The following is a 26,031-nucleotide window of genomic DNA, read 5'->3' as shown; positions in this document are numbered from 1 at the left end:
TACAAACCCATACATAAATCCATATAAATGCTAAATCATACATATACAATAAAAACATAATCAAATCATAATTGGCATACCATGACAATTAGTCGTCATTCAGGTGTATTGAAGGAACGGAGGTCAAGTTCCAAATAGCTAGAAAGTAAAATATAAAGCAGTAGCAGAAATTGTAGAAATGTGTAAATGTGTGAATTATCAAGTAATACTTAACCCTCAAACACCCGAACGGGGTCCAATTAGACCTCAGGCGTATTTTTTTATGTGCTATTTAAAAATTTTTTATTCTAAAAAAATTACTCCCGTGACTTTGTCAATAAGTCTCTTCTTCAAGTTCTCCTACTTTTTTTGGAGATCGACACACATTTGTAAAAATAACAACGAAAGTCTGATGTAAGACCGCCTGGGGTCCAAACGGACGAAATCGTTCGGATGTCCTCAATATGTCTTCAAGGAAGCATTACTTTAATATTATGCAGTTTGCCAAGTAACCTCCACCTCAGGAATTATTTCATCAGGTTTTCAGCGGTCATTAGCTTTGAGAATCATATTAGGTTAAAGGTCAACCTCATGTTCATGCCTACAAGCCTCATCCTATGTTTTGCATACATCATGATAATGAGCTGGAATTTTTTTACACTTAATCATGCCATAATATACCTCTTACTATGTTTGACCAATATATGTGCAAAGATCACTGAAAGAATGCAAATGCAAAAGGGAATATAAATTTGAAAGAAACCAAATGGGGTCCATTTTTGGTCATTTCGGTCGCAAAAAAGGTCGGATGTTTGAGGGTTAAAGTACGTGACATGAGAATGATATAATATTAGACAGATATAGAGAGGGAGAGACTTAAGAAACCCTTTCAACCAATAAAATCTGGGTTTAATAAACACTATATTGACTTACATGAAACTGTCACCGCTGAAGCTACTAGACTTATCCCTACAGCTTGCATCTTCTGAAAATCAGAACATCGTATTTAAAACTTCTTTCCATGATCCACCTCGACCGTTTACTTTTACATGTACAAACAGCTATTCTAAGATCAAGATGTACCAGACTGTTAAACTTGGGGCAATGTTTCAAAATTCTTTTCAATGGCATTATGCCGTTCGTATGGTACTGATATGGTACACATCATCATCATCAATGATGATGATGATGATGATGGTACTGAAACATGGTATAGAAAACACAGAACATTATACATAAACATAAACACTACACTACATCCTAATTATTTATGACATAATTGATATGTATTTTCATGTCTACTTTTTAGATTAAGGGAGTTTAAGTATATCACTTAATTCTTGATTTGATTTTTGAACCACGAAAACTATATCTTATACAAAAGCATTTAACGTTGTTATATGGGTTTGTTTAGCGCCAACCATAAATACCAGAAATGTGAGATAATTGCACAAATATGCTGAAAATTTAACGTTTAAAAGTAAATTACTACCACACGATGGGTTTCTTTTTTGTTTAAATTAAATATTTCAATTTTTGTTCAAATATGTGACATAATGCCCGTACAATATGATTCCCATACCTGCTGCTGCTGTTGTAGCCTGTATGGTTGTCGGTGTTGTTGTAGTCAAAGGAGGCGTGGTTAAAGTTGCATTTGTGCTGTTGGCTTGTGACGTTGAGTTGTTGGCTACTGTTGTAGTGGCATTTAAGGTGTTAGGTTGGGATGTTGTAGTCGCTGCAAGGAGAAAATTAACAAATGATGATATATAAAAATACGAATAAAACTGACGGTTATACAATAATTTTAAGCTAGCAGTAAATTTGGTTCCGTTTTTGTGGTTTATTTAGAAATCCGTAGTTGTATCAGTGCGAATTATAGCTAGAGCAGACGAACAAACAAATAAACCAAACGGGAAAATACTGGAGATTAAAGAAAACTTTGCTAATGTATAGCTGTTTTAATTTCTATATCCTCCAACCAAATCTATATGCATTTGTTCACTATAAGGAATGGTTACTGAAATTTGAACAGCAGGCGCATCTATTAAATTTTCTTAACAAGATTATAATATTATTGTATCCTTCAATCAGTACTAGACATTGCTACAGATATTACTAAGTGCCAGTGTAGTAGTGTATACAGTAGGTCAAGATCAAATATTAGAGACAATCCCTACATCACTACGAAAAAACCTTGGGTACAAAATATAAATAGGAATCACAAACTGGCAGCAACACATTAACTTCCTTTCTGATGACGTATAGCCGAACACCAGCCAACTTGTAATGAACCTCCCGACCGACCCCTCGAATGTTTTTAACAGTTTGAAAAATTCGGCTGTGGCGGCCGAATAGCATTTTCCCGAGGCAGAGGTGCTTCCGTAGCGTATATAGCCTTACGCAAGCAAGGCTGCGGAAGCACCTCTGTCTCGGGAGAATGCCGAATTGTGGCCGACCTCGCCGAACACTAGCAGACCCATGGCCAGCCGATTTACGCCGACCTGCTCTTACACCATGGGTGGTGAGCGTTCGGCTGGTGTTCGGGAGGCCATATCCGTGAATGCGTGAAACGGGCTTTACATGTACCTGCTGCACCTCCATCATCCACGAATACTTCTTCCCGGTTGCCATCTCCGGAGCCGCCATCGTTGCTGGCCGATGCTGCTGTTGTGGCAGCTGCATCCCCTGCAAACCAACATGCAACATTTAGGTTACACTCTGCCAATTAGGTACATACGCATAGATGACACATAGAAAAATATACCACTAAGGGAAAAATAAGGTATTTCCCAAGTAATATATATCAATTTGTAATGCATATCAATCCCAACTAATTCATATCAATTCATAACTCATATCAATCTTACTAGTACTGCCTCATTGTGTGGGTCTGTCAGTGTTATAGGCAAGTCCCTTGGAATGTACTGTTGTGACATACCGCATGGGGGCGCGATTACAGGTGGACACTAGACGATGTGTCATATAAAAATGACCCCTAATCTCCAAGCAGATCTTTCGGTGGGGGAAGACAATATCAAATTGGCCAGTCTGTAACGTTAACCATCGGTGGGGAAATGATTACATGACCCCGGTAGTACTTGGGGATTTCCAATATACCTGAGACAAGGCCAAGGGTCGGGAGGGGTTTGGTCGTGATGTGGGAGACTAAACCTAACCTAATCCCAATCGTAAGTCTAACCCTAACCCTGAACAATGATCCCAAATCCAACCCTAATCCTAACTATAATATCAACCCTAACTCTTACTCTAGCCCTAAACACCTGACCTCTCACGTATGTGGCAGCTAGAGGATGTGGCTCAACACCGGCCGCATTCCTCGCGAAGGCGTCAAATGACCGAGTGGCTACATCAGTGGACACGGGATCGAGAGGTCGCGGGTTCGATTCCATTATAGAGTATTTGTCCTTGGGAAAGACAGTCAGTGACACCAAGGACATTACACAGGACTTGGTGACACAGATTTCCTTAATGTTGTTACTTTAGGTGTAAAATGGTTACCTGTCTTCGGTTGGAGAGGTAAAAGGCAGTGGCAAAAGGTTGAGCTTAATTTGCTTTAATGTAATGCGCCTGATTCCGATTGTCCCCTAACTTAGGCCTAAGGTTGTGGCGCGTGCTCGACTCGGAACGAAGGTCCCGGGTTTGAGTCCTGACATGTGTGCCCTTGGGAAAGGTACTTTGGACAAATTTCCTTACTTAACTCAGGTGTAATGAGGATTGCCCTGTTCCGTATTTGTCCTCTATCTTCGTTAACGTTGGTGGCGGCATAGAATAAGTTGATATCTTGAGTGTGTCGTCACCATGTCTAGTCGTCAAATATTGGTATTAAAAATTGTCTCCTTTTTTTTAAAATATTCTGACATGTAATTACAAGGAAGTTTCTGAAATGAGGCCACCGTCACAGAAGACAATACAACAACGGTGGCATGCATGGCAGAGTTCGAACTACCCTGGGCGCAAGCCAAGTTTACGGGCCGCTAACCGTTTGCTTCGGCAGTCAGAAGCCCTTCGCCCGCATGAATTACCGCTGCGATGGAATTGAGCCAGTGGGGAGGTTTCGGCCCAGCCAAACTCCCCCCGGGCTAGACTCCCCCGTAACGGTAATTTACACCAGCGGGCGAAGGACTCTTGCGGCCAGGAAAACGAGTTTGGCTTCCAGGCCTAGGGTAAGTTCGAACCCGGGGCCTCTAGTTTCCAAGACGAACACTCTACTGCTACGCCACACGACTCCACATCTCCTGGTCTGTTTAGATTTGCGCGATAAGTCGCTGTGAGAACAACAATCCCCGCTGCCCTGACGACAATTCTCGGCTCGCTGGTGATGTGTACGTCAGCACTACAGATGAAAGCGTCCGGGCACTGTTTATGGAAAGTTATACGTTCATGTATGTCTTCTTTCAGCGTGTATGTCACTGTTGTAAGAAAGGGACGCATGCCCCCTTTTCAAACCCACGTCACCGTGCGCCCGTCTCCATTACACCACACTTGAAGCTGTGCAAACATCGTGTATTGGAACTCGGTCAGCCAAACGAAAAAAAAAAATCGTCCGCAGCTTTTTAGCCACTCAACCAAAAACTCTCATCGTTCAAAGCATTTTAGCTCTGTTGATAGTTCTGCCTCAATGGTATTTTGTACTTTTTTGTTGTAACATGCATATATACAATTACATGTTAGGATTGAAAGTTTTGGAACAATGTTCTTGGGGTGGGGTAAGGGTTGGTTGGGTGTTGTGCAATTTTTCAACTGTCAATCTTGGGGTGCGAACGCCACACGGTCCCAAACTAACGACATTTTCGGAATAGCTGTGGATGTGTCCTGAAAATGTTTAATGGAGCCGTTTTATTGAGAAAAAAGTCTGTCTTAGATACTTTAATATCAGCGGTTTGTTCTTTCACAGACTACTTGAAAATCTTGCGGAATCAAAACGACGACCTAGAAGGAATGTAGCCACGCTGATATGAGAGATTCAATGTTTCGTTCTTAGATATGATTCTTTATGTCATGGGCCGCGATTACGTTCGATACAGGTGTTCCGGCCTAGTCTCTACCAGACTAACTACGCTGGCTATATATAGGAGAATATTTGCCAGGGGAGTTTGGCTGCCTTGGGGTTTGACTATGCCGCGCGACCGGACTCCCTTGGCCCATTTGATTTGATTATCTTTTTTTGCCGAATTCTACGATCCGTATTCCCGTAGAAAGGCCTGGTGGAGGCTAGTTCCGGCCTGTGTGATAACGAGCGGTACGGCCCGGGGTTCTCTTTTACTATCACACGGGCTTCCAAAAGTTCCATAGAATAATACGAACGCGTTTTGCGCGCACCATGTGATCCGCTTTCCAAACGTTAACTTCAAACACCGAATTCGGAGATTGGAATTGGCGCCGTTACACTTTTTTTGTTTAGATACACCAAATTTGGGCACATTTTGCATTGAGATGTCTGTGTTCTCTGTGGGTATGACATACTAGCAGATAAAATACAACACGGTGTATTCCGCATCACCCTCGGTCCCAGCCCTTCCGCGGATCGGATCGCCCTCCGGCCTTAAGGCGATCCGACCCGCGGTCGAGCTGGTACCTATATATACTATTACTAACCTTGTGGTGCCTTTGTCTGTGCAGTAGCCTCCGATGTTAGATGAACAAGCACCAGGAAGATAGCCGCGGTGTATCGGAACACCACCATCTTCCAAAGTGTGCTGTACAAGAAGTGGTGCCCGTCAAAGTCCCGCAGTGCGGTAAAAGTGACACCCAAAACCCGACTGACTCTACACTCCAGCAAACTCACACGTCGCGTGCAGACTATATGATGACTGATGACGAAATGAAAATCCTAGTCAAACAAAGCTAAAAGGTCTGCGTGTTCGACGCCGCAATCCTGTCTACGCCGGGTAAAACTGGTTGATCTTTTTTCTCTCTGTTTGTACATTTGTTGCTACAACAACCATCTTTCCTAGGACGCGCATGACTGTGTTCTAATGCAGCACTTAGTTAACGTCATTGCCATGTAAATATCTTCTGCAGTCAGGGCTTCAAAGGGGGTAGAGGGTGAAGTTTCATGGCTAATTTTTAACTGTATTCGTCTCATGTCTAGCGAAGCGTTTTGGGCGTATCCGATGTTGTAAATGACGTCAGAGGAACCATGGTTTTGAACTAGCCTGATGGCATGCTGTCGGAAGTGACATCTGATCTGAGATGTAACATTCCTCAAAGTTTGACCTACCTTATATCATTCTTAGTTGAGCTAAGTTGTACCGAAGAAAAAAAAGAGTTTGCTATATGCATCATGATGAGACCTGACCCGAAGTCTCTCTCTCTTTCTCCCTCTCTTCTTTCTCTCCCGCCCTCCCTCTCTCCCTTCCCCTCTCTATCTTCCCCCTTCCCTCTCTCTTCCCGTGTATTATCTCCTCTATCTCTCCCTCTTTCTTCCTCACCTGGCCTATAACGTTACATCTTCTTCTTCTTCTTTTTTAATATGCAATTGCAAATTCTACAGCCTTGAATATGCAATTGCAAATTCTACAGCCTTTACAGTGAATAATTTCCTGTATTCACTGTTTTACCTGTCTGAAAGTTGCGTTTGTTTTTTCTTTATTATATGTATTTATTTCAGTGGTGCCGTCAACATAAGTGCTTTCCACTTGAGTGCGGCACCAACATTGTACCTTTTTCTATGTGAATGAATAACAAAAAATTCTACAGCCTTCCTCTACAAAGGTCTCATTCCCACAAGGATAAAATTGTCCTGATCGAGCCGAATTGATTCGCTTTGATCCGGCTTCGAGCAAGAACGAGCCGGATCACTCGAAGCGAATCAATTGGGCTCGATCTGGAATGGGGCTAAAGGCTAGGGCGATCACGTAATAAGTTGTGATTCATAATGATCAAATTCAAACCGTCTAGTCAAGTTCTTTTTCATTTTCCCTCGCAGTTCGATATGCAGTCGAGATTGAACCATGGAGGTATAAAAGATATAGAACCGATCATGGAGGTAGAATTCTCCCTCCATGACCAGAGCTAAACTGAGCGGTGGTGCGAATCGTCTAGCGAATCGCCTAGTGGCGAATCCCCTGCTGTGTTTTGCTTACATCACCCCTTTCAAACGGGCTTTGTCACAAGGTTTGTGATTGGCGAAGCCGGTTGATTATGACCAATCACCGAGCTCGTCACATCTTCCGCATTCGGGTGACCTTCCTCCATTTTTCTGTGTCCGAAATCGCCGGTGTTCGTCAACTTCAGGTCGTTTTACGGGCGATTTTAAACCAGGTACATCCAGTTTGCTGGATATATATTGCGTATAACATAGACTAGAAATGGCATAGCTAAATGAATCGTGAATTGGTGTTCTGTTAGGTTCACAAATATAACGTAACTCGAATTTGTTGTATGGGGGAGGGGGGCGAATAAAAAAATCGTGCCAAACTACTACTAGTACTAGTAAGTCGATCGTAAATCACATCATATTAAAGCAAGATTCGACCAACTTGAGCCATACACTATGTGTTGCTATGCAAAATATAAACCTACAGCTATCACAGTACAGTAAATGTGGAGACAGTTTTTTTTTTTTAATTCCAAAAATACCACATAGCAAAAAGGTGTGAACGCGTCCTTTGCAGAAGGTCATAAGTTTTACAGCTCCCAGAGTGATATGTAGTAGTAGAAAAGCTGGTGATAGAAATATTGATATAATAGCTACAGTGAGAAAACTCAGGTTGTACTCTTTGACAAACTGTTATGTATCTACCTTCAGTATGGTACATAATGATAATGATCATCAACCCATACACTGCTAAACCATACACTGTTTAATTATGAAACTGCAGAAAATCAAGGAAAATGTATTCACATTGACTCAAGTATATAGAGAAAATGGCTACTACTACTAGTAGTAGGTATAACAAGTTGTTCAGTGTAATGTAGCCGCCACCGTGCTGTGTGCCGGCACTGCCTGTGAAGCTGGTGTGTTACGCCAAAGGGCAGTTATACTAGCTATACAGATACAGATGGTTTGAGTGATGAAACATTGTACAATTAGCTTCCAACATTGTCATTTAAAATATAGGTGTCCTCATGCGAGTGTTACGTTGTCGAACTGTAAGTTAGATCACTCGAGATTACACCAAAGTTCAAAAGAAAGAAAATAAGATACTAGTAATCCCTATTCCCTAACTACCAACCCTAATCTTTCAGGACTGAAACAGGAAACACAACATTTTTAGAATTCCCTATATGAAACCTTGCTATAAATTATAAACATTTTTTTTTTGTTCTTTTTTTTTTCAGGTCAGTGAATAAGATGGCAGGAGCCGGGGGTCCAGAGCCAGTGTTTACTGGCATGAAGCACTACTTCAACTCCTACACTATATTTGGCAGGAGAAATGTAAGTCATACATCACTCACAGTCACATAACAGCTCTCTTCAGTTTTCTCATCTAGCTTCTGTCATGACTGTCATTTTGTGTTGGTGGTAACATAATAAAAGAACTTTTGTTCCAACACAAAGAGAGAATTGTTCTCACCTAGAGCTTTCGCTGGTCTTCCTCAATAGACTGATCCAGTGAGACTTCAGTAATCAGTAGATGCAGTAACGTTTCTTCTCTGAAGTGTGACGTCAACACTGGGTCAAAGGTACCTTATGTAAACGATGTTGGCCCCTTTCAGAGAAGCCATGTGATAAGTCTCACTGGGTCAGTCAACTGAGGAAGACCAGAGTGACTGGTCAAAAGCTCTATGTGAAAATAGTACAGATATTATCATAAAACAGTTGTGGCTGTAGTGTATGTAAATTAACGAGTTACCTACACCAACTTATAAGTATGTATGAGAAGATTGTATCAAGTGACTATTTTTATTGCACTTGTTTTATTCTCACTTTGTTTCTTTACCCTCCCAGTTTGTGTTAGCGACATACGGCACCATTTTTGGTCTGATCCTGATCAGCAAGCTGCGCAAACCCAAGCAGAAGGCAGTGTCCAACTAAGGAGATGTAATAGAAGGTCAGTTTGAATACAAGATTTCAGATGTTTCAAGAATTTTTTTATAAAAACTGTTCGATACATGATGTTTAAATAATTGCTTTTTACATATTTTAATATAAAAAAATTTAGAAAACTAACTTTTAGAAAATGAATTAAAAAAAAATTTTCAGATCAGTTTTGATCATGATTTATTTTCTTACTTCAAAAATATATTTGAGGACTTTTTGTTGGAAAAATGTCATACTTAAGAATCCTGTACGCTAGTCACAACATGATTAGCCCTTAGTTTTATTACACTAATTTTCATTATGGAACTGTATACTATCCATACATGTAATAGTCTCTGATATATAGACACTGTATTAGATTTGAAATCATATCAAACTGCATTTCCTAAAGCCAGTTTGTTTTTTTCAGATCCAGATGTAGCCATCTTATTCCACAAGAGACCATACTGCTGCTTTGAAGTGTCATCTAACCAAGAAGAAGCTTTCCCAAGTTGACACCATCAGTAGCCATGTAAATGTGCTTCAGCAGATGTGATTGATTCATTTTCCATTGACAGTGTGAAATGTACTTGAAGTCTTCATTCATTAAAGGAATGTAAACCGTGGTTTTACCTCTTATTGTTTGTTTAGGTAGTTATTTTGTTGTGTGTGTGTTTGTGTGTGTTTGCAATTGTGTATTTGTGTGTACATATATGTGTGTGTGGTGTCCATGGTGTGTGTGTTGTGTGTGTGTGTCCATGGTGTGTGTGTGTGTGTGATGTGCTGTGTGTATGTGTTTGTGTGTACATGTATGTGTGTGTGTGTGTGTGATGTGCTGTGTGTGTGTGGTGTGTGTGTGTGTGTGTTTGTGCGTACATGTATGTGTGTGTGATTTGCTGTGTGTGTGTGGTGTGGTGTGTGTTTGTGTGTGTGTGTGTGAGAGAGAGAGAAAACCTCAGAAAAATTACTTTTTTGCCGTCCTGTAAAAGCATAGGGTGCCCAACCGCACGAACTGAAGGCTTTATAGAGCTCTTTTACATCTCACATTGTAAAGCAACCCTAGAATTTCATGTTTCCATGAAAAGTAATCTAACATATATACGATGTATTGACATGGCAAGATTATTTTATTTTTTTACTCCAAAGATCGGTCGTGTATTATGCACTGCCCAATTCAATTATGCTACTAATCATTTCATGCTCGAACCGAGGACATTATACACACTTTATAATGTCCTTGCTCTAACCTAGTACTGAATCAACCAGACTTAGAGTACCAGCAAATGACTCTGGTTGAACTCAATCATGCAGTGTAAGACATTGCTAGCCCTGTGGTGAAGGAGAAACGAGCGTAGGAGAAAGATTCATTTTGATAAATGAGCTGGGAAACCTCTGGGTTCGACCAGTCTAGTGTCTGTATGACGCGGTGAATAAGAGGCGGTCTGCTGAAAGATTGATCAACGAAACACATTCAACGATTACAAAGAGCCAATTATGCCTTCAGAACTGGACATTAGAGGCTCAATATCTTCTTCAACGTGGATCAATAGGTCTGGATGAAAGGCTGTGGGTTGCGTTCTTTTACTATTCATGTGATCGATCATGGCAAAGTTGTGTTGTAGAAGGGTTGATGACTTGAAATAGTTTGGAGGTCATTTTTTTTATATAGACCCCACAGAGAAAGATACTTTAACGACACCTAAGAACAGGTAAAATAAGCATAAAGTTCTTAGAACTTTTAAGTTCTACTTAAAATTCATTTTAAGAATTCGCAGGAGATAGCCGGAATTATGTTATGACTCGAACCCGGGACCTCTTGGTTCCGAGTTGAGCACTCTGCCGTTACGTAACAAGAGCCCACACGCCCAGCGTTTCTACACACCCTGAAGTGGACGCAATCCACCTTGCTACTTTGTCTGTCCTGCGTCTCTTTGGTTAAAAGCCAAACTGAGCTATAAACCGAAGACGTATTGAACGATAAAGGCACTTCATCTGGCCACCCCGCTAAAGGTACTTTTACAAACTTAATAGGGTCGACAGAGGTCACATTTCCCGTTTATTCGGTTTGCGACAGCAGCTGCATTTCATGAAAATTACCTTTTGCCTTCGACAAGGAGGTTTTGTTTTCGGTTGTGTCATACAACATGAGGACACACTGGTAAACAAAGACTCTAACAGTCATCTTCGACTCCGAATTAAGGCCTACCCAGAAAAGACATGGTGGAGTGGGTGTGGTCTGGGTCTGTATGTTTGTCAACAGCATAACTCGAAAAGCTGTTAATGGATCTTCATAATATTTCGTGGGTAAGTAGCGGTTGTGAAAACGAAGGTCAACTTCAAATCGGCATTTTAAAATTAACTTAAGATTATTATCATAAAAATTAATTAAAATCAGGACGTTATTTGCATAAAGACGGAATACTAGAATACCCTTGTTTCTTGTGATTAGGCGAAGAATATACTAGTATATGTCATTGATCAACTGATGTATTCCCTACAGTTATGTGTATAATCAGTACAAGTGTACAATTCGTCAGCCATAAAAGTTAACTTTATTTGGTAAAGGTACGAAGTCGTAGACCTCTAGCTTTTTTTGTGTGTTTTTTTTTAATCCAAGCCATTGCCGATGAGTAAGGTGAATGTGAGCCAAAATCTTGGAGCGCATCAGCGTGCGCATTCACGGATCTGGGCATAAACCTATCCATAAGGACCATTAGCCTCAGGTGCACAGTAATGCTAGATTGGAAAATATAAATCATCTGGTGGTAAATTCACCTGGCATTGCAGAATGGTGTAGATCAAGTAGTACATCACAATAATATAACCACGTACTTGTATGGAATGTACGGAAATAGACATTTCTTTCCAAATGTAATCTATAATGAAAAAAAAATGTATTCTAAAAGATAAAACCTCAAAGGAAATTACCGACATTGAGATGATTTATTACATATTTTCTCGGCGATGGCTATAGAAAGCCATTGTTTGATTTTATCTGATCTATTATACAGTAGAGGATATTGTAAGGCTAACCCTCATGTCTGGACAATAAACAATTAACGATATGGAAGAAGAACGGTTATAAGATAGGTAACAAACAATTAATTATATTTTCATTGAGCATATTGAATCATTAGACGACTGGGTAGCCTAATTCAATTTTAACAAATTGTTTTTAATGGGGCCCAGACTAGAGAAATATTAAGATAAGGTATAAAATACAAAATATACGTGACGAATTTTTACCGGGATTGTGAGATAAGTGTAAAAAAATAATCGCTAAAAATTAAAACACAAATGTGTTATATGAAAACTTATACAAAAGCCAAAAAAAGGTTATTTCTTATTTGTCACATAAATCTACCAAAACAGAGGACTGGCTTCAGATGGCCGGTGGCATTAAAGTGTTATAAACGAGGTGTTCGCCCCCGTTCCATTGAGGCAGGTCTGGGCGTAGTACGCAGTGCAGTTACTTAAATGTCGGCTCAGAGGTTTTATTGCCCATGATATGCCTTTGGGTATGTACATCTACACGTTACTCACTTGGACTACCCGGTAGCACAGACTCTAAGCTAGATGACCATGCGGGGAATTGCCATTTTCTTCCTTTGGGCAACCAGTTTCCTAACATACGGCACCGATGCTGAAGAATATCGAGGTTTTGGTGAGTACCCCAACTTAAGAACTCCCACATGTTATATTTATAATCTTGAATTCAAGTATGCTGAATTATTGTCTTTCTAAAAGGGACGTGGCAGAATAATTGCATAAGAATAATTGCTCGAAGTAATGTTCTCCTGAAATAATGTTGATATCTACAACCTCAATGTCTGTACCGAGACTTTATGACATCGGCAAAAATACACACGGAGGCACCTAGCTTTCTTTCAAATTTTATACGGCAGCACATAATAGAAGTGGAAAACTAAAATACATCGGTCTTTATACATATGTGTATTAATTACTATGATACCAAGTGACACAAATTTTCCGATGCACACATCCGAACTATTCTTCTTTTTTTTTTTTTTTTTTGCTTAATGTTAAGTCAAATGGATGTACCGCACTGCCTCCTTGAACATTGGGATGTAGGTAAATTCACATCAGGGGCATACTGCTTACAATTATAAAAATGGCGATGATGAGTAGAAGAAATGCTTCTACGACTTACTCTTGCCAAGCAGCTGTGTGTAAATTAGGACCAGCTGCAGTTTAACCAAGTAGCAATATTGCGGTAATAAAGTAACGTTATGCTGGTACTCCAGTCCTATTTACCCTTAATTTAAGTGTGTGAGTAATTACAGACTATACGGTTTGGCCCATAACCTGCCATTAAAGTATTAGATGTAACGGTGGTTACGCTGTGACTGCGTAATGCCACAATATCTTTCAAGCCTGCTTAAGGAACTTTACTATGTACATAACGTGAAGTATTCAATTAAGGTTGCTTGAAAGGTTTTCCATTGCATATGGCTGGCTAGATGATAAAATCAGCATAGCAGTAAGACCTAAGATGATTATGTTATTCCGTATTCTAGTCAAACGTAAGACACGGTTGCTGGACTTAATGTAGACAAATTTAAATGCAAAGTAAAATATTAATTCTCCTTTTAATTCTAACATCATTATTTCTATTTATAACGTTCAAATTAATAATGATTACCTACATTTAAGGTACGTTAGCCATTCAGCATTCACACTATTTAACATAACGTTAAAGTAAACAATGCCATTGTCATATATAATGATATACCTATCTTATAAAAAGAAGGCTTTTTTCCTAAAGGCCGTTGTTATTATTGCTAGTTTGCAATTGCAAAATAGAAAATGTTTAATTACTGTATTTGCTAATTGGTAGAATTCAACTTAATTTTAGAATGTTAGTATAGTTACTCTCCATGTTATCGTTAGATCTTACCATAGGTTTCTTGGAAACAAGAATCTTCGGAAATCTACATATTGTTACCAGCTTCCCGTAAAATAAATTGGCTGTAAAAGCATCTCGTTACATTTTCCAATCCATCCTTGTAATAGCCTGTCTTCTTCCTTAACAAGACCCGATCCTAAATTTATCGTAACGTCAATCAGAAACGTAGAGACGCTAAGACAGATTACTGAGTAGCATCTTACAATGGAACCAATAGTACTTTCAGGAACACGTAGTTGACAGATTGAAAGCTGTTCCGGTCCTATCCAGCAATTTCTAATTAAAGATTACACCTGATACATTGAGATGAATCCCTCCTATATGTTTTTGCAGACTTGAGTAATGTGTCAGTTGACAGGGTGGTTATGTATTAGCTTACCAAGGGGTAATGAGGTATTAGAGACCTTTTAAAAAGATTATCGTCAAGACCGTGAGAGTATCTAGTGCGGGTTTCACGTGCAATTTCGGGTGTTGTATGAATGAAAAATTAGCTTATTGCAAGATAAAGCGCAAAATACTTGAAACAAAATGTTTCAGACAGATCAAAACCGATTAATTTACCTGTCAAGATTATTAAGAAACTAATTAAGATGTTAATCCTTTTTAAGTCAATTTGCAGATTTTGTCCAAGAAATCTAAATAATGTGCCTGGGTTAAATTGAAACGAAGCGATTAGCCATTATGTCGGATTAAATTTTTCAGTGCTTCAAGGAAGATTAGAAGGTCAATCCGTCGGCCCTTTCAAATGTGTTGCAGAGAGATAAGATGGAGAATAATCTATCATCTGTTCAGTCATTTATACATCTGGGCTGTTTTAAACCTTCTGGAAGTAATTATCATGTTCACAACGACTACTTATAATTTTAGACATTACATTCACAGCAATGTTAGCAGTAACGATACATAACTCAAAATATATATCACAATTATAATACTTAAAACCGGTTTAAGTGTTCAAAAATATGAATACATTTTTTCACAAAGTTATTATGTACACGATTCATCATTATCTTAAAGTCAAACGTGGTCGTATACGTAACTGTCATGAATTTCAGTTGTTGTTTTTTTGTGTTTGTACATAGGAAATGTTAGTAACGAAGCAGAAGGAACAACGCTCCAAAGGCTACTTCACCATGGTAACGACAGCCAAATGTTAAACTACAACAGCTTTTTTACACCTGGTAAGAGAATTTGACATTTCTATTTTAGTCATCTCTTATGATATGTGTTCAAGTCTGTTTAAACATGCCAGGAATGTGTACATAATATCCTGTATTGCAAGTATGATAAGCCTTCTCAGATATACAGGTGAATTTGATTTATGAAAAAATACGAATGCACCATCATTGCTAGTGTTGTAGCATAGCCTGTAACCGTACGTCTATCTGCCTTTTATTTTGATCTGAAAGAATAACAGCGGATTATTTTACAGCAGGGCACAAGATGGCAATAAGAGCTCCGGCTAAGCATCTAAGGGTGGCCGTTTTCCAGGTAAATTATTAATTTTAGATGATTCTACGTAACACCTATCTGAATGTAATTGTGTAAAAGTGTATGTGTATTTATTTCGCTTATTCATAAAGTGAGGGGTTATTCTACGAGCCATGCATACGACTATACGTAATTCTAGCTTGACTACAAAGTATATTGACACCTTAGAATTGCCCCGAAGTACAATTAAACCTCCGTTCATGCAGAAAAAATTCTCCTAAGGCTTCTCTTGCCTCTTACTTACAGTATACTTGTAGTCATATAAAGGAAATGAAAATCAAGCACTGTGAATCAATGTGTTCTGTTCGTAACCGATCACACATTTCTTCCCTTTGGCCTCTACCCAGAATAGCCATAAACTCGCTCAGTCAGAAAATATCTCTCTAGGAAAATCGATATATGCGGTAATGTGGTAGGTGCCATGACTAAAGGTAGCACCGTGTCATGCTCCCACCGGCCTTTTTAAGATCAATAATACACAGCGAGTTCAAATGCTTTCTTCTTAGGAGGTCATTGGAAATATTTATATAGGACCAGGTTAAAGACACTCAAAGTGATTTCCAGGTGCAAGACATGTTCACAGCTTTGTGTCTGCTGCTTACAATTTAAGATGTATAATCTCAATGCACGCTAGAAATCTGTAAAAAAAATCTGTTCATATAGGTTTTATTTAAATATCAATTGGCATGCCATATCATGGCAATGTCACATGTCCAATTGTAATAGTCACCGCACACATTACGTTAATATCCATCCCCTTAAAAACTGATTCTATTTTTGAACATCTTTTGTTTTGTTTTTCTGATGTCTACAAAAGCGTTAAAATGCAGACTTATTGTGTCAACAGGAAGAGCCCTTTGTGATGCTGAAGGAAACCTCAACGGGAAGGAAGTTTGTTGGCTTCTGTGTGGACCTTCTTGAGGAACTGAAGAAAACGATGGACTTCGAGTACATTCTTCAGGAGACTCCGGATCGCAAATCCGGAAATGCCCTGGAGAACGGCACCTGGGACGGTGTAATAGGCGAAATAATGAAGGGGGTAAGAGGATTTATGGCAATTTCAAACTTTCAGAAATATTTAAATCAAGATTGATTGTCTGCTAAATCCTAAAAAAATGTTGTTTGTTTTAAACTTTTTTATATAAAATTTAATGATTCCTTTTTCAGAATGCTGACCTGGCCACTGGTTCTCTCACTATAACCTCCCAGCGTGAGGATGTTGTGGATTTCACCAAACCGTTCATGGAGTACGGTATTGTCATGGTGATGAGACGGACTGAGGACACGGAGAGGGACACATTCGCCTTCGTACATCCCTTCTCTGGGATTGTATGGGCAGCCATAATTGCAAGGTAAAATAAATATTACTGATATTTTTGTATCTGTATCTGTATAACCGGTATAACACACCAGCTTCGCAGGTACGCGGCGCGGCGGCAGCCGGCTACATTACATCGATCGACTTGTTACACCTAACCCTTGAACATCTAACTCCAGTCATTGTTTAAAGCTATCTAATGACAATGCCCCTACTGTACTTGGTGAATTCCGCTCTGTGCAATAGTTCTAGGAAAGAATGAATTCTTGAACACCTCAATCCTTGGTTGATGACTCTGGTACTTGAAGGCATGGCTATTTCTTGTTCTCTTCTGGGCTAGTATCAGGTACTTAGTAGTTGGTACGTCCACCAGTTTATTAGTCATTTTGTACATCATGCATAGCCTGGAAATAATTTTTTTATTTATTTAATTGTAAGCAAAGGAACATAAAGTTCCACCATCTCAATTGTTATCTTATTCCGTTACTTTATTTTGTTTGGCACATCGGATCCTTATCGTAATGGCAAACTTACATGGGTTCGATGTAAATGATAACGTTATCATCAGGAAAACTATAAGATATGTGTGTAACGGAGGCCTGGCGAACCCCGTCTTGTATTAAGCTAACGAAAGGGTATGTCACCTTGTAAGGGGCGGTATAAGAGAGAGAGAAGGGTTAGAAAAAAAATTCACCACTTTTCAGCTGTGATACACTTTATTCTCTTTTAAACAAGATACATACAGCAGTCACCTCTCATCTGAACATGTGGACAGACAATGTTCCTGGCTTCTTGACGGTCACAACAAATCTTAGGAAAAGACGTTAACAGATTCTTTGTTATGTTAATCTGAAGTGTAACCGACACCGTTAACTGTTACCTGTTCCTAATTGTTGTTATCCTGCTGGGAGGGCTAGCCTCATGGACCGTTTTGAACATTACTGTGACATATCATTAAGCTTTCTATCAATACAAAGAACAGAAGATTGGGTGTACTGAATGGCACTACGAGAGAGTCACAGTTGTAGAGGTAGCGCCTTTCATGTGAATTTTTTCATGTCGGGATAGGACAGACCTAGTGGCTGAAGAATAGTTACACTGGTCACATTTGTAGGGTTTTCCTCCTGCATGGGTTCTCATATGTCGGGACATGTGGGAACTGTCAGCTGTCCTGTGCCCACACTCCCCACACATGTAGGGTTTCTCACCGGTGTGTTTTCTGAGATGACGCTTTAATTCAGCTTTCTGTACTACACAATAATCACATTGGTCACACTTGTAGGGTTTTTCTCCTGTATGGGTTGCCATGTGTAGGAGTAAGGTACACTTTCGCAATGTCCTGTACCCACACTCCCCACACATGTAAGGTTTCTCACCAGCGTGTTTTGCTAGATGTCGGTAAAAGGAAGAATTGTGTGCTGTAGAATAGTCACACTGGTCACACTTGTAGGGTTTTTCTCCTGTATGTGTTCTCATATGTTTTAACAAGTCAGACCTTACTGCAGTCGAGTACGAACATTCCCCACACATGTAAGGTTTTTTACCTGTGTGTTTTGCAAGGTGGGCATCTAAGCCGGATTTCTTTGCTGCAGAATAGTCACATTGGTCACACTTGTAGGGTTTTTCTCCTGTATGGGTTCTCATATGTTTTGATAAGTTCGATCTGTCAGCTGTCCTGAATCCACACTCCTCACACATGAATGGTTTTTTACCAGTGTGTTTTGCCATATGGCAGTTTAATGAACTTTTCTGTTTAGCAGAATAGTCACACTGGTCACACTTGTAAGGTTTTTCTCCTGTATGAGTTCTCATATGCATGAAAATATTTGATCTCCCAGCCGTACTGAACTCACACTGGTCACATTTGTAGGGTTTCTCGCCAGTGTGACCTGCTAGATGTCGGACCAAGGTATCTTCTCGTGCTGCAGAATAATCACACTGGTCACACTTGTAGGGTCTTTCTCCTGTATGGATTCTCTCATGTTGGGATAACACTGACTTTCGATCAGTCCTGTACCCACACTCCCCACACATGTAGCGTTTCTTACCAGCCTTATTCATGTTGACCCTTTCTGCTGCCGTCTAGTCTTCAACATTCTTGTTTTGCTGTCGCAGTCAACGTTGGAAACCCCAATAGGAGACCCATCACACAAGAACAACATTAGAGGAAGACCCTTGTCCTGCTGCTGGCATGTCTAACCTAAAGAAAAAACATGATGAAAAATTGAAATTATAAAGATTTATCGTTAAAGCTGTTAACTGTAAAATAAGGTTTACATAAAACAAAATTTATCGAGTTCCAGTTGATTTGAGCAAGCTATATAATTTCAACCTAATGCGTCTAGAAACCGCAGGTGGCAATGCAAGGGGCCGAGCGTATTTTTTTCCGCCCCCCCTCCCCTTTATCTCCACTTTAATTATTCACGTCTAGGAAATGTCTATACTTTCTCGTCCTACTGCGGTCATTCTTCAACACAAGTGATCTCAAACTATCGCCCTCGACATTAGAATACTTGGATGTTCTTATGTTAAAGTCTTACCTGCTTTCCAAGATGTTTTAATTTCTTCTTCACGTACACCGGGACTCTGGCATTCCTTCCGTCGTGTCGCTAGGTCACAGGTGAATACAATGAAGTTCAAAGGTGAAATTGCACACCTGGTTACACCGGATAAACAACTTGCTTTTCATGTCAACTCTGCTGTGGCTGCACAAAAGGCCAACCAAGTTCTTGGGCCAGTAAAGAGGACATTTTCCAATCTTGCTAATAATAAGGAAGCTGTAACGTTATTGTACAAATCCATGGTCAGGCCGCACCTGTAGAATATTGCCAATCTGCTATATATGGGGACCACACTTTAAATGCAGGAGGGATTGCATGTAGGAGGGATTTAGTCATTTAGACTCCTGTCTGACAATATATATATGAATGAGTTTAAGTGAGAATTAACAGAGCTGACCATATACGAAGGTAAACATTATGTATTTTCTTTCCAAATCTGTAGAACATCTCATATGTACTAAACTAGGCACAATTCAAACTTATCTTTCAAACTTTCTAAAGTCCAAATAGAATCTGGCCGAAGAAGGTTTGCGTATAGGATCCCTGATCCTGCCCCCAATGATAGCCCTCCCTGATCCTGCCCCCACTGGTAGCCCTCCCTGATCCTGCCCCCACTGGTAGCCCTCCCTGATCCTGCCCCCACTCGTAGCCCTCCCTGATCCTGCCCCCACTGAAGGCCCTCCCTGATCCTGCCCCCACTCGTAGCCCTCCCTGATCCTGCCCCCACCTCAGTAGCCCTCCCTAATCCTGCCCCCACTGGTAGCCCTCCCTGATCCTGCCCCCACTCGTAGCCCTTCCTGATCCTGCCCCCACTGAAGGCCCTCCCTGATCCTTCCCCCACTCGTAGCCCTCCCTGATCCTGCCCCCACTCGTAGCCCTCCCGTGGAGCATTTGCCTGGAACGGCCTACCTGCCACAGTTAGAGTGGCCACGTCTTACCTGTCGTTTAAGAAGCTTTTGAAGCAACACTGCTGACCTCTGACCTCCTGACCTTGGCCTGGCATAACGACTTTGATTTATGTATTTATGTTATGTATTTTTATTGTGTCAATTTCATTGTTTTTTATGTTTCACTTGTTGTTACAGGGCATTCCTGAAAAACACTGATTTTGAATACATGTAGCACTGAGGTTTCTACCCTGTATAAATAAACCAGAAATAAATAGATAATATATCTCACTTTGAAAATTTCTAGTTTTCAACTATTTTCCCTCTGACCTCAGCATGTTCGCAGTGGGTATCCTGTTGTACCTGACCAGTCGAGCTCGGTACCGCCTGGGTGTGCAGAGTTACCATGCAGACAACGACAGAGACTTCAACCTCAGGAACAGTCTGTGGTTCGCGTACTGGTCCCTCATGAGGAAAGGTAACTGCGAAATGTGGGGATTTATGAATGAGGTAATATCAACTTTATAAACAGTACAGTACAGCACTATGCCAATGTTGCGAATAAAAGTCAAGCCCTATATTTTCATTGACAAAGTAGTCAAATCAAGCACGTCGATCGGCAGAACGTACTGCACCTGCGCGAAACCCGTAGTGTATTATACATAGCACTTCGGTAGAACGTCTCATATAAGGTCCTATTCGCGCATATAAGGTTAACATCTCGTCTGTAGTTTCCAAATGTTATATGTTGGAAAAGATATCTTCTGCAACAGGCAAAATTCCAATGCAACGTTGACCAAAAATCCACCGAAAAGCGTGAAAATGTGGGGTTCTGCACAGGCGCAGTACGTTCTGTCGACGTGCTGTCAAATCAAAACAATAATGCAATATAGAGACGAAGCAATGATGTCCTGGTGCAATGTTTACATGATCCGATAGGTGGCGAGCCTCCCCCGCGGTCCCCGTCAGCCCGGATCATCACCGGTGTGTGGTGGTTGTTTGCCCTCATCGTGGTCTCCACCTACACCGCCAACCTCACGGCCTTCCTCACGGTGCGCCATCTCAGCGTGCCCGTGTCATCCGTGGAAGACCTCGCCGCTCAGAGTTCCATTCTGTACGGGATCACGGATAAGGGTTCGCTATTGGACTTCTTTAAAAATCAGGAAGGTACGAGCGTCAATTTTGTGCAAGATAATGCATTTGGTTTGCAAATGTTAATTTTACTAGCCATCTTTTGTTTTCACTTTTTTTTTATCTTCCAGGCACCAACTCCGTGTATGAACGCCTGTGGCACGCGATGAAGGCGAGGCCCGGGGAGAGTTTCGTCAGCTCTGTGAATGAAGGAATGGACCGCGTGCTGACCAGTAACTACATCTTCATGGTGCACGATCCGTACTTTCAGAACAGAGCGAGGAGTGACACGGAGTGTAGACTAGCCACGGCGGGGGCACCTTTCCTGTACCGCGGGTACGGCATAGCTACGCAGAATAACAGCCCATGGACGGAGAGACTGTCGTTAGAGTAAGTGTACAGCTCTATGCCGTTATCTTGGCGACAATAAAACTGTCAACAGCGTTACTCTCAGGATGTGGGGAGGACATCTCATCCCAGTAGACACTGACTAACGCTGAATACAGTTCTTCAGTTACTAATGTAAACACTTTGTGTGGTGACGAAGAAATTGTCGTTAGTCTAAGAGTAAGTGTTTTAGTCGGTCCAGATTTTGCGCCATCGACATAAGTATGACTTGCCTAACCCCACAACTTGTCTAACGTGACATTGACCACTATTTGGAACAGCACACGGCCAAATTACTGCGTATGACGACAGCGAGAAATCTTGATGGAATTGGACAGTTTTCCATTGATTGCAACAGTATGGCAGTCTTTCTACAATGCATGCATTGTTGCCAATTTGGTCCGATAAAGTCAATGGTGTAGTTTATTTTAATTGTAAAATCGAGTAAAAATTTTGCTTGCTCTCTAGATCTGTCTTGTCTTGTCGCCATACATTTGCCACTTTTCCTCTGTCACTCTGTAAGTGGTCGTTTTAGACAAACTTGACTATATCATAATGTAAAAACCGATGTTTTGGGTTGACTCAGAATCTTGCGGCTCCGGGAGTCCGGGAGGATAGACCTTCTGCGCGACACGTGGTGGCCGAGGAGCAGCTGTAGTCTGGACGGCGCCAGGAAAGACGCGAGCGCGCGGGAGCTGGCCATGGCTGACTTCATCGGCATCTTCTATCTACTAGCAGGGGGTAGGTGGACAAAGATGTCGGATTGTGACTTAGCTATAGCGTACGCCATATTGGCAACTGGAAAAACTAGAAATCGGCCAAATAGAGAGATAACATGCCAGGGGAGTTGGTCTGCTGGAGAGAACAGTTGCCGCTCCCGCTTCCGGCATGTTATGTCTCTATTTGGCCGATTTCCAGCCGCCTCCCGAAGCCTGGTAAAGGCTACATATTGGCTAGAAACACCTAAAAAGAGACAGTCTATGGAACATATGTACGTGTTAAAGGCATCCAGCGCAATTTCAAGCCGTTTTGCTAGAATTTCTAGAACAAGGACAGGTAATACTGTTGATGAATACAAGAATAACATGTCTGTTTGGTTTTTATGTCTTGTCACCACACATGCATGCAATTCTTGATTAACACGGCTTATAACCTCAAAATTCAAAGATTCTTTTTTTTTCGAAATATCGTATTAGATTTTGAGTCCGCGGAGGATGTCCTCCATAAAATTTACCTGCTGTGGTATTTTTTTGCCTTAACAGGTTGTGTTCTAGGATGTGTAGTGGCAGTACTAGAAATATTGTGGTGTCGATTCCGAGGATTCAAGACCAAGGTAACAACATACCATTAACCTCTGTCGTTTATATATCATTGCCTGTTTTATGATTTATATGTAGCTTTCAATACCATACTCAAAGTTATTACATGGCATAACTACTGTAATACATTATATTACCTGTAAAAAATTTTGTCATAGTATGATTTGTGTCCATTTCTAGGAAATATTTATACAAAATTAAAATGCTGTTGAGTCACAGAAATTACTAGCATCTAAATTTTATGCTAATAGTTACAGTCCGTACTAAAATACTACACATTTGTAGTGTAGTTTTTTTAGCAAACAAGGATACACAGGAGGTTACAATATTTAGTACACATGTTTTTACTTTTGTATCTAAAAAGGTGTATCAGCAAGCCTTTAATTGGTCATTTGATTAGGCACTATTAATATCTATCGACCATGTTGTGGCTATTCTGTCCAATATATATATATATATATATATATATATATATACTACCACAATAATAATTTCATAAATATTATGAATGATATATAGATATTTTTTACAGGGTGTAGAAGACATCGAGGAGGGCAATCTGCAGGAGCTGATGAGAGGTTTTTCCAGCGGTCAGTACGCGATACTGATACAGAGGAACACTTACAAACAGAGACACTGTGATAATTGTCATAACAACGTCAATACCAATACTACCAGATTGTAAGATAAGAAAGATAACTGTAACAGGAATATATAAGTGTATTAGACGACAACATCGTTGAAAAATATTCCTTGATGTAATGCAATAAAGGGCTGATGATGTCACGAACAAATGTGTATATTTAAGGATTAATGACCCACCGCAATGTGTGTATGTTGTAATACGGCCTTGTCAGTCAATTAACATCAAATAAACCACCGAGTTAGCGTAGCGAACGCTAATTGGTCAAGATCATTATTCACGTCCGGGTTGGTGATGGTGATATAAACACCTAAAAATTGAGATTTTTGATTGGTCGTCGTCTTCTAGCTATATGATAATGCCTGGCCAGTTAAGGTTTCTTTAACCATTGAATATACCGCCGAGTGAGCGAAGTGAATGTGGTCGTATATCAGTTGTTTATAGAAACTGATCGGGCTTGTTGTCACATAGTCACAGACCAAAACGTAGGACATCGATGTCGTTATCGTATAGCCTATTGACACTGACATCGACTAAGAATTTTGTCTTTTATTTTGCATACCTTTTACGTATCTTTCCACACCTTTGATATAATTATACAACTATGCCCTCTGTAATTACCTACACTATTGTAATCATCGCCGTCACATCTAGTTACAAATACTTCAGAAAATCCGCCTAGCCCACACAATGGGTTGGTCAAACAGGCACTATTCAGTGCTTTTAATGCTCAATAATCCATACTATATGTTGGCTGTTGATTGGTTAATCTATTCTTGCTATTAGACAGTAAAATCCACGCTATATCTCCTACTGCAGAAGAAGCGAATGATATTGGACAGTATATGTGTTTACCAATTGTCTTTCATTGCAGTCATGTGGTGTTTCTAAAATCACACTGGAGTATATATATACTATGTAGATCCAAATATGTTAAAGTCATAAAGATTCACAAAGCAATAACGTACATTATTATGAAATATACCTATATAGATATACCTCTTCAAAACAACATTCAAAAGTTAGTAGATATGTACATTGTAAACATGCCACAATCCATTCATTATCATTGTTTCTATCAATCAAACAGCAAGAGCCCTTTGAGTAGCAAAAGTGTCAGAATCAATGCTAGTTGTACATACAAAAACAATTGTTTTTATTAGACTGTATCTAATCTCGAATAAACATAGATTTAATCATTGAGAAAATGTAAGTATTTTTTTCCTTTCCAATCAATGTTCCAATGGAGATATTATTTTGCACTTTTACATCCGGTTTATAAACCCTTCTGAGGCCCCATGTTTTAACGCAACCATTTGCTGTGCCCGGGGCCATTTATAGATATGTAAGTATGCATGAAACATTATTGACGGTGTGTAAAAACGGGTAATAAACTTGGGATATTGAAGCACAACGATGTTGTTATTGCTTGCACAAGCTATTTTGTAGGAAAGCAAAGGCCACACTGATTTTATTTAATGGATGGCATCCTTTGAAGACCCCAAACAAATGCGAGAGGGCGAACAAAAAAAATCTGGCCAAAATGGTGGTAGACCACAGAAATACAAGGCTAATATTGTAAATTTTCGGACGAACTTTTACTCCCATTACCACATGCTACAGAGGAGCGTGTTACTTAAAGCAAAATTTCACGCAAATCCAACAATTCAGGGTGGCAAAACAAAACTAAAAAAAAAACTTATTCGCATATTCTGATACTTACATTACTGTCACATTTTAATCATCATTTCATCGTTTAAGCATTTGAAATTCCCCTAAGAAACGGAATGAGTCTCTTCATGTTCAGTACCACAAAAAATAGCTAGAACGAAAGGATAACCAAACAACAATATTTTTGTCACTTGCATCGCATTTTTGCCTCAGAAATATTAGTATGAAATGTAAGAAATGTAGATCCTACATTAAAATAGTGTCCAGAAAACTGCCGACTTTAAACATGCAGTTCTGCTGCCCTAAATTGACCTTCAACGATATAGTCATATAGAGAGAAGCGACAAGACAAGCACCCTGGGTGTAGAATATGATGGATGTCAGACTTACAGGAAGACTGGAAATATTTCTGGACGGCTGCCAGCTACTCCATAAGAGAGCACTGGGGGCTCATAAAAATGATGTGGCTTTTTAGATAAGATTTTGATAACTTCCTTTAGAATCTTTGATAAAATTGCTGGCACCACATGAGCCCATATATCAAGTTCACTCTTACAAAATTGTTCGTAAATATTACACATGTGTTTGGAATTCTAATATAGGACATGCACTAAGTGCTAGTTGTGAATTCCTTAGGTTAGAAAGTTCCATGCTGTTCTTTAGTTATAGGCAACCACTTAACATTGACAAATAAATTAGTCAAATCAACTAGACGATAGAAATTAAACATT

The 26,031-nt window shown here is 40.0% G+C and overlaps 3 protein-coding genes and 1 long non-coding RNA gene across 4 annotated transcripts; 2 read left to right on the top strand and 2 right to left on the bottom strand.

Moving 5' to 3' along the window:
- Nucleotides 1-912: 912 nt before the first annotated feature.
- On the bottom strand, nt 913-5,902 carry LOC109484122 (the record flags this gene model as incomplete). The annotated part of the gene is made up of 4 exons (XM_019787342.1): nt 5,596-5,902; nt 2,566-2,664; nt 1,562-1,714; nt 913-964 (listed from the first exon to the last, which is right to left on the bottom strand). Coding segments are annotated over exons 1-4 (392 nt in total), but the record flags the coding sequence as incomplete, so codon positions are not given.
- Nucleotides 5,903-7,123: 1,221 nt separating this feature from the next.
- On the top strand, nt 7,124-9,591 carry LOC109484125. The gene is made up of 4 exons (XR_002141060.1): nt 7,124-7,263; nt 8,284-8,380; nt 8,894-8,996; nt 9,396-9,591. It is a non-coding gene; the product is annotated as an uncharacterized LOC109484125 (long non-coding RNA).
- Nucleotides 9,592-12,541: 2,950 nt separating this feature from the next.
- LOC109484121 (glutamate receptor ionotropic, delta-2-like) lies at nt 12,542-23,819 on the top strand. Its single transcript, XM_019787341.1, has 9 exons — nt 12,542-12,629; nt 16,214-16,422; nt 16,551-16,735; nt 20,485-20,627; nt 21,089-21,316; nt 21,412-21,670; nt 22,254-22,408; nt 22,930-23,000; nt 23,519-23,819. Exons 1-9 carry the CDS (start codon nt 12,542-12,544, stop codon nt 23,669-23,671), a joined length of 1,491 nt encoding a protein of 496 aa, XP_019642900.1. The 3' UTR covers nt 23,672-23,819.
- On the bottom strand, nt 17,557-19,321 carry LOC109484152 (zinc finger protein 239-like). Its single transcript, XM_019787379.1, has 2 exons — nt 19,242-19,321; nt 17,557-18,901 (listed from the first exon to the last, which is right to left on the bottom strand). The coding sequence occupies exon 2, from the start codon at nt 18,760-18,762 to the stop codon at nt 17,707-17,709; it is 1,056 nt and encodes a 351-aa protein (XP_019642938.1). The 5' UTR covers nt 18,763-18,901; nt 19,242-19,321; the 3' UTR covers nt 17,557-17,706.
- Nucleotides 23,820-26,031: the final 2,212 nt, after the last annotated feature.

This window comes from Branchiostoma belcheri, unplaced genomic scaffold (genome assembly GCF_001625305.1).
Source record: "Branchiostoma belcheri isolate BF01 breed outbred unplaced genomic scaffold, Haploidv18h27 scaffold69, whole genome shotgun sequence".
Classification (NCBI taxonomy): domain Eukaryota; kingdom Metazoa; phylum Chordata; class Leptocardii; order Amphioxiformes; family Branchiostomatidae; genus Branchiostoma; species Branchiostoma belcheri.
This window is presented reverse-complemented; position numbering and strand designations above follow the sequence as displayed.

Bases quoted from the DNA above. Each gene is read 5' to 3' on its own strand.
- LOC109484121 (XM_019787341.1), top strand. From the start codon at position 12,542: ATGACCATGCGGGGAATTGCCATTTTCTTCCTTTGGGCAACCAGTTTC. The intron at 12,630-16,213 runs GTGAGTACCCCA...GTTAAAATGCAG, and splicing joins TGAAGAATATCGAGGTTTTG to ACTTATTGTGTCAACAGGAA. The intron at 21,671-22,253 runs GTAAGTGTACAG...GGGTTGACTCAG, and splicing joins ACGGAGAGACTGTCGTTAGA to AATCTTGCGGCTCCGGGAGT.
- LOC109484152 (XM_019787379.1), bottom strand. From the start codon at position 18,762: ATGAATAAGGCTGGTAAGAAACGCTACATGTGTGGGGAGTGTGGGTAC.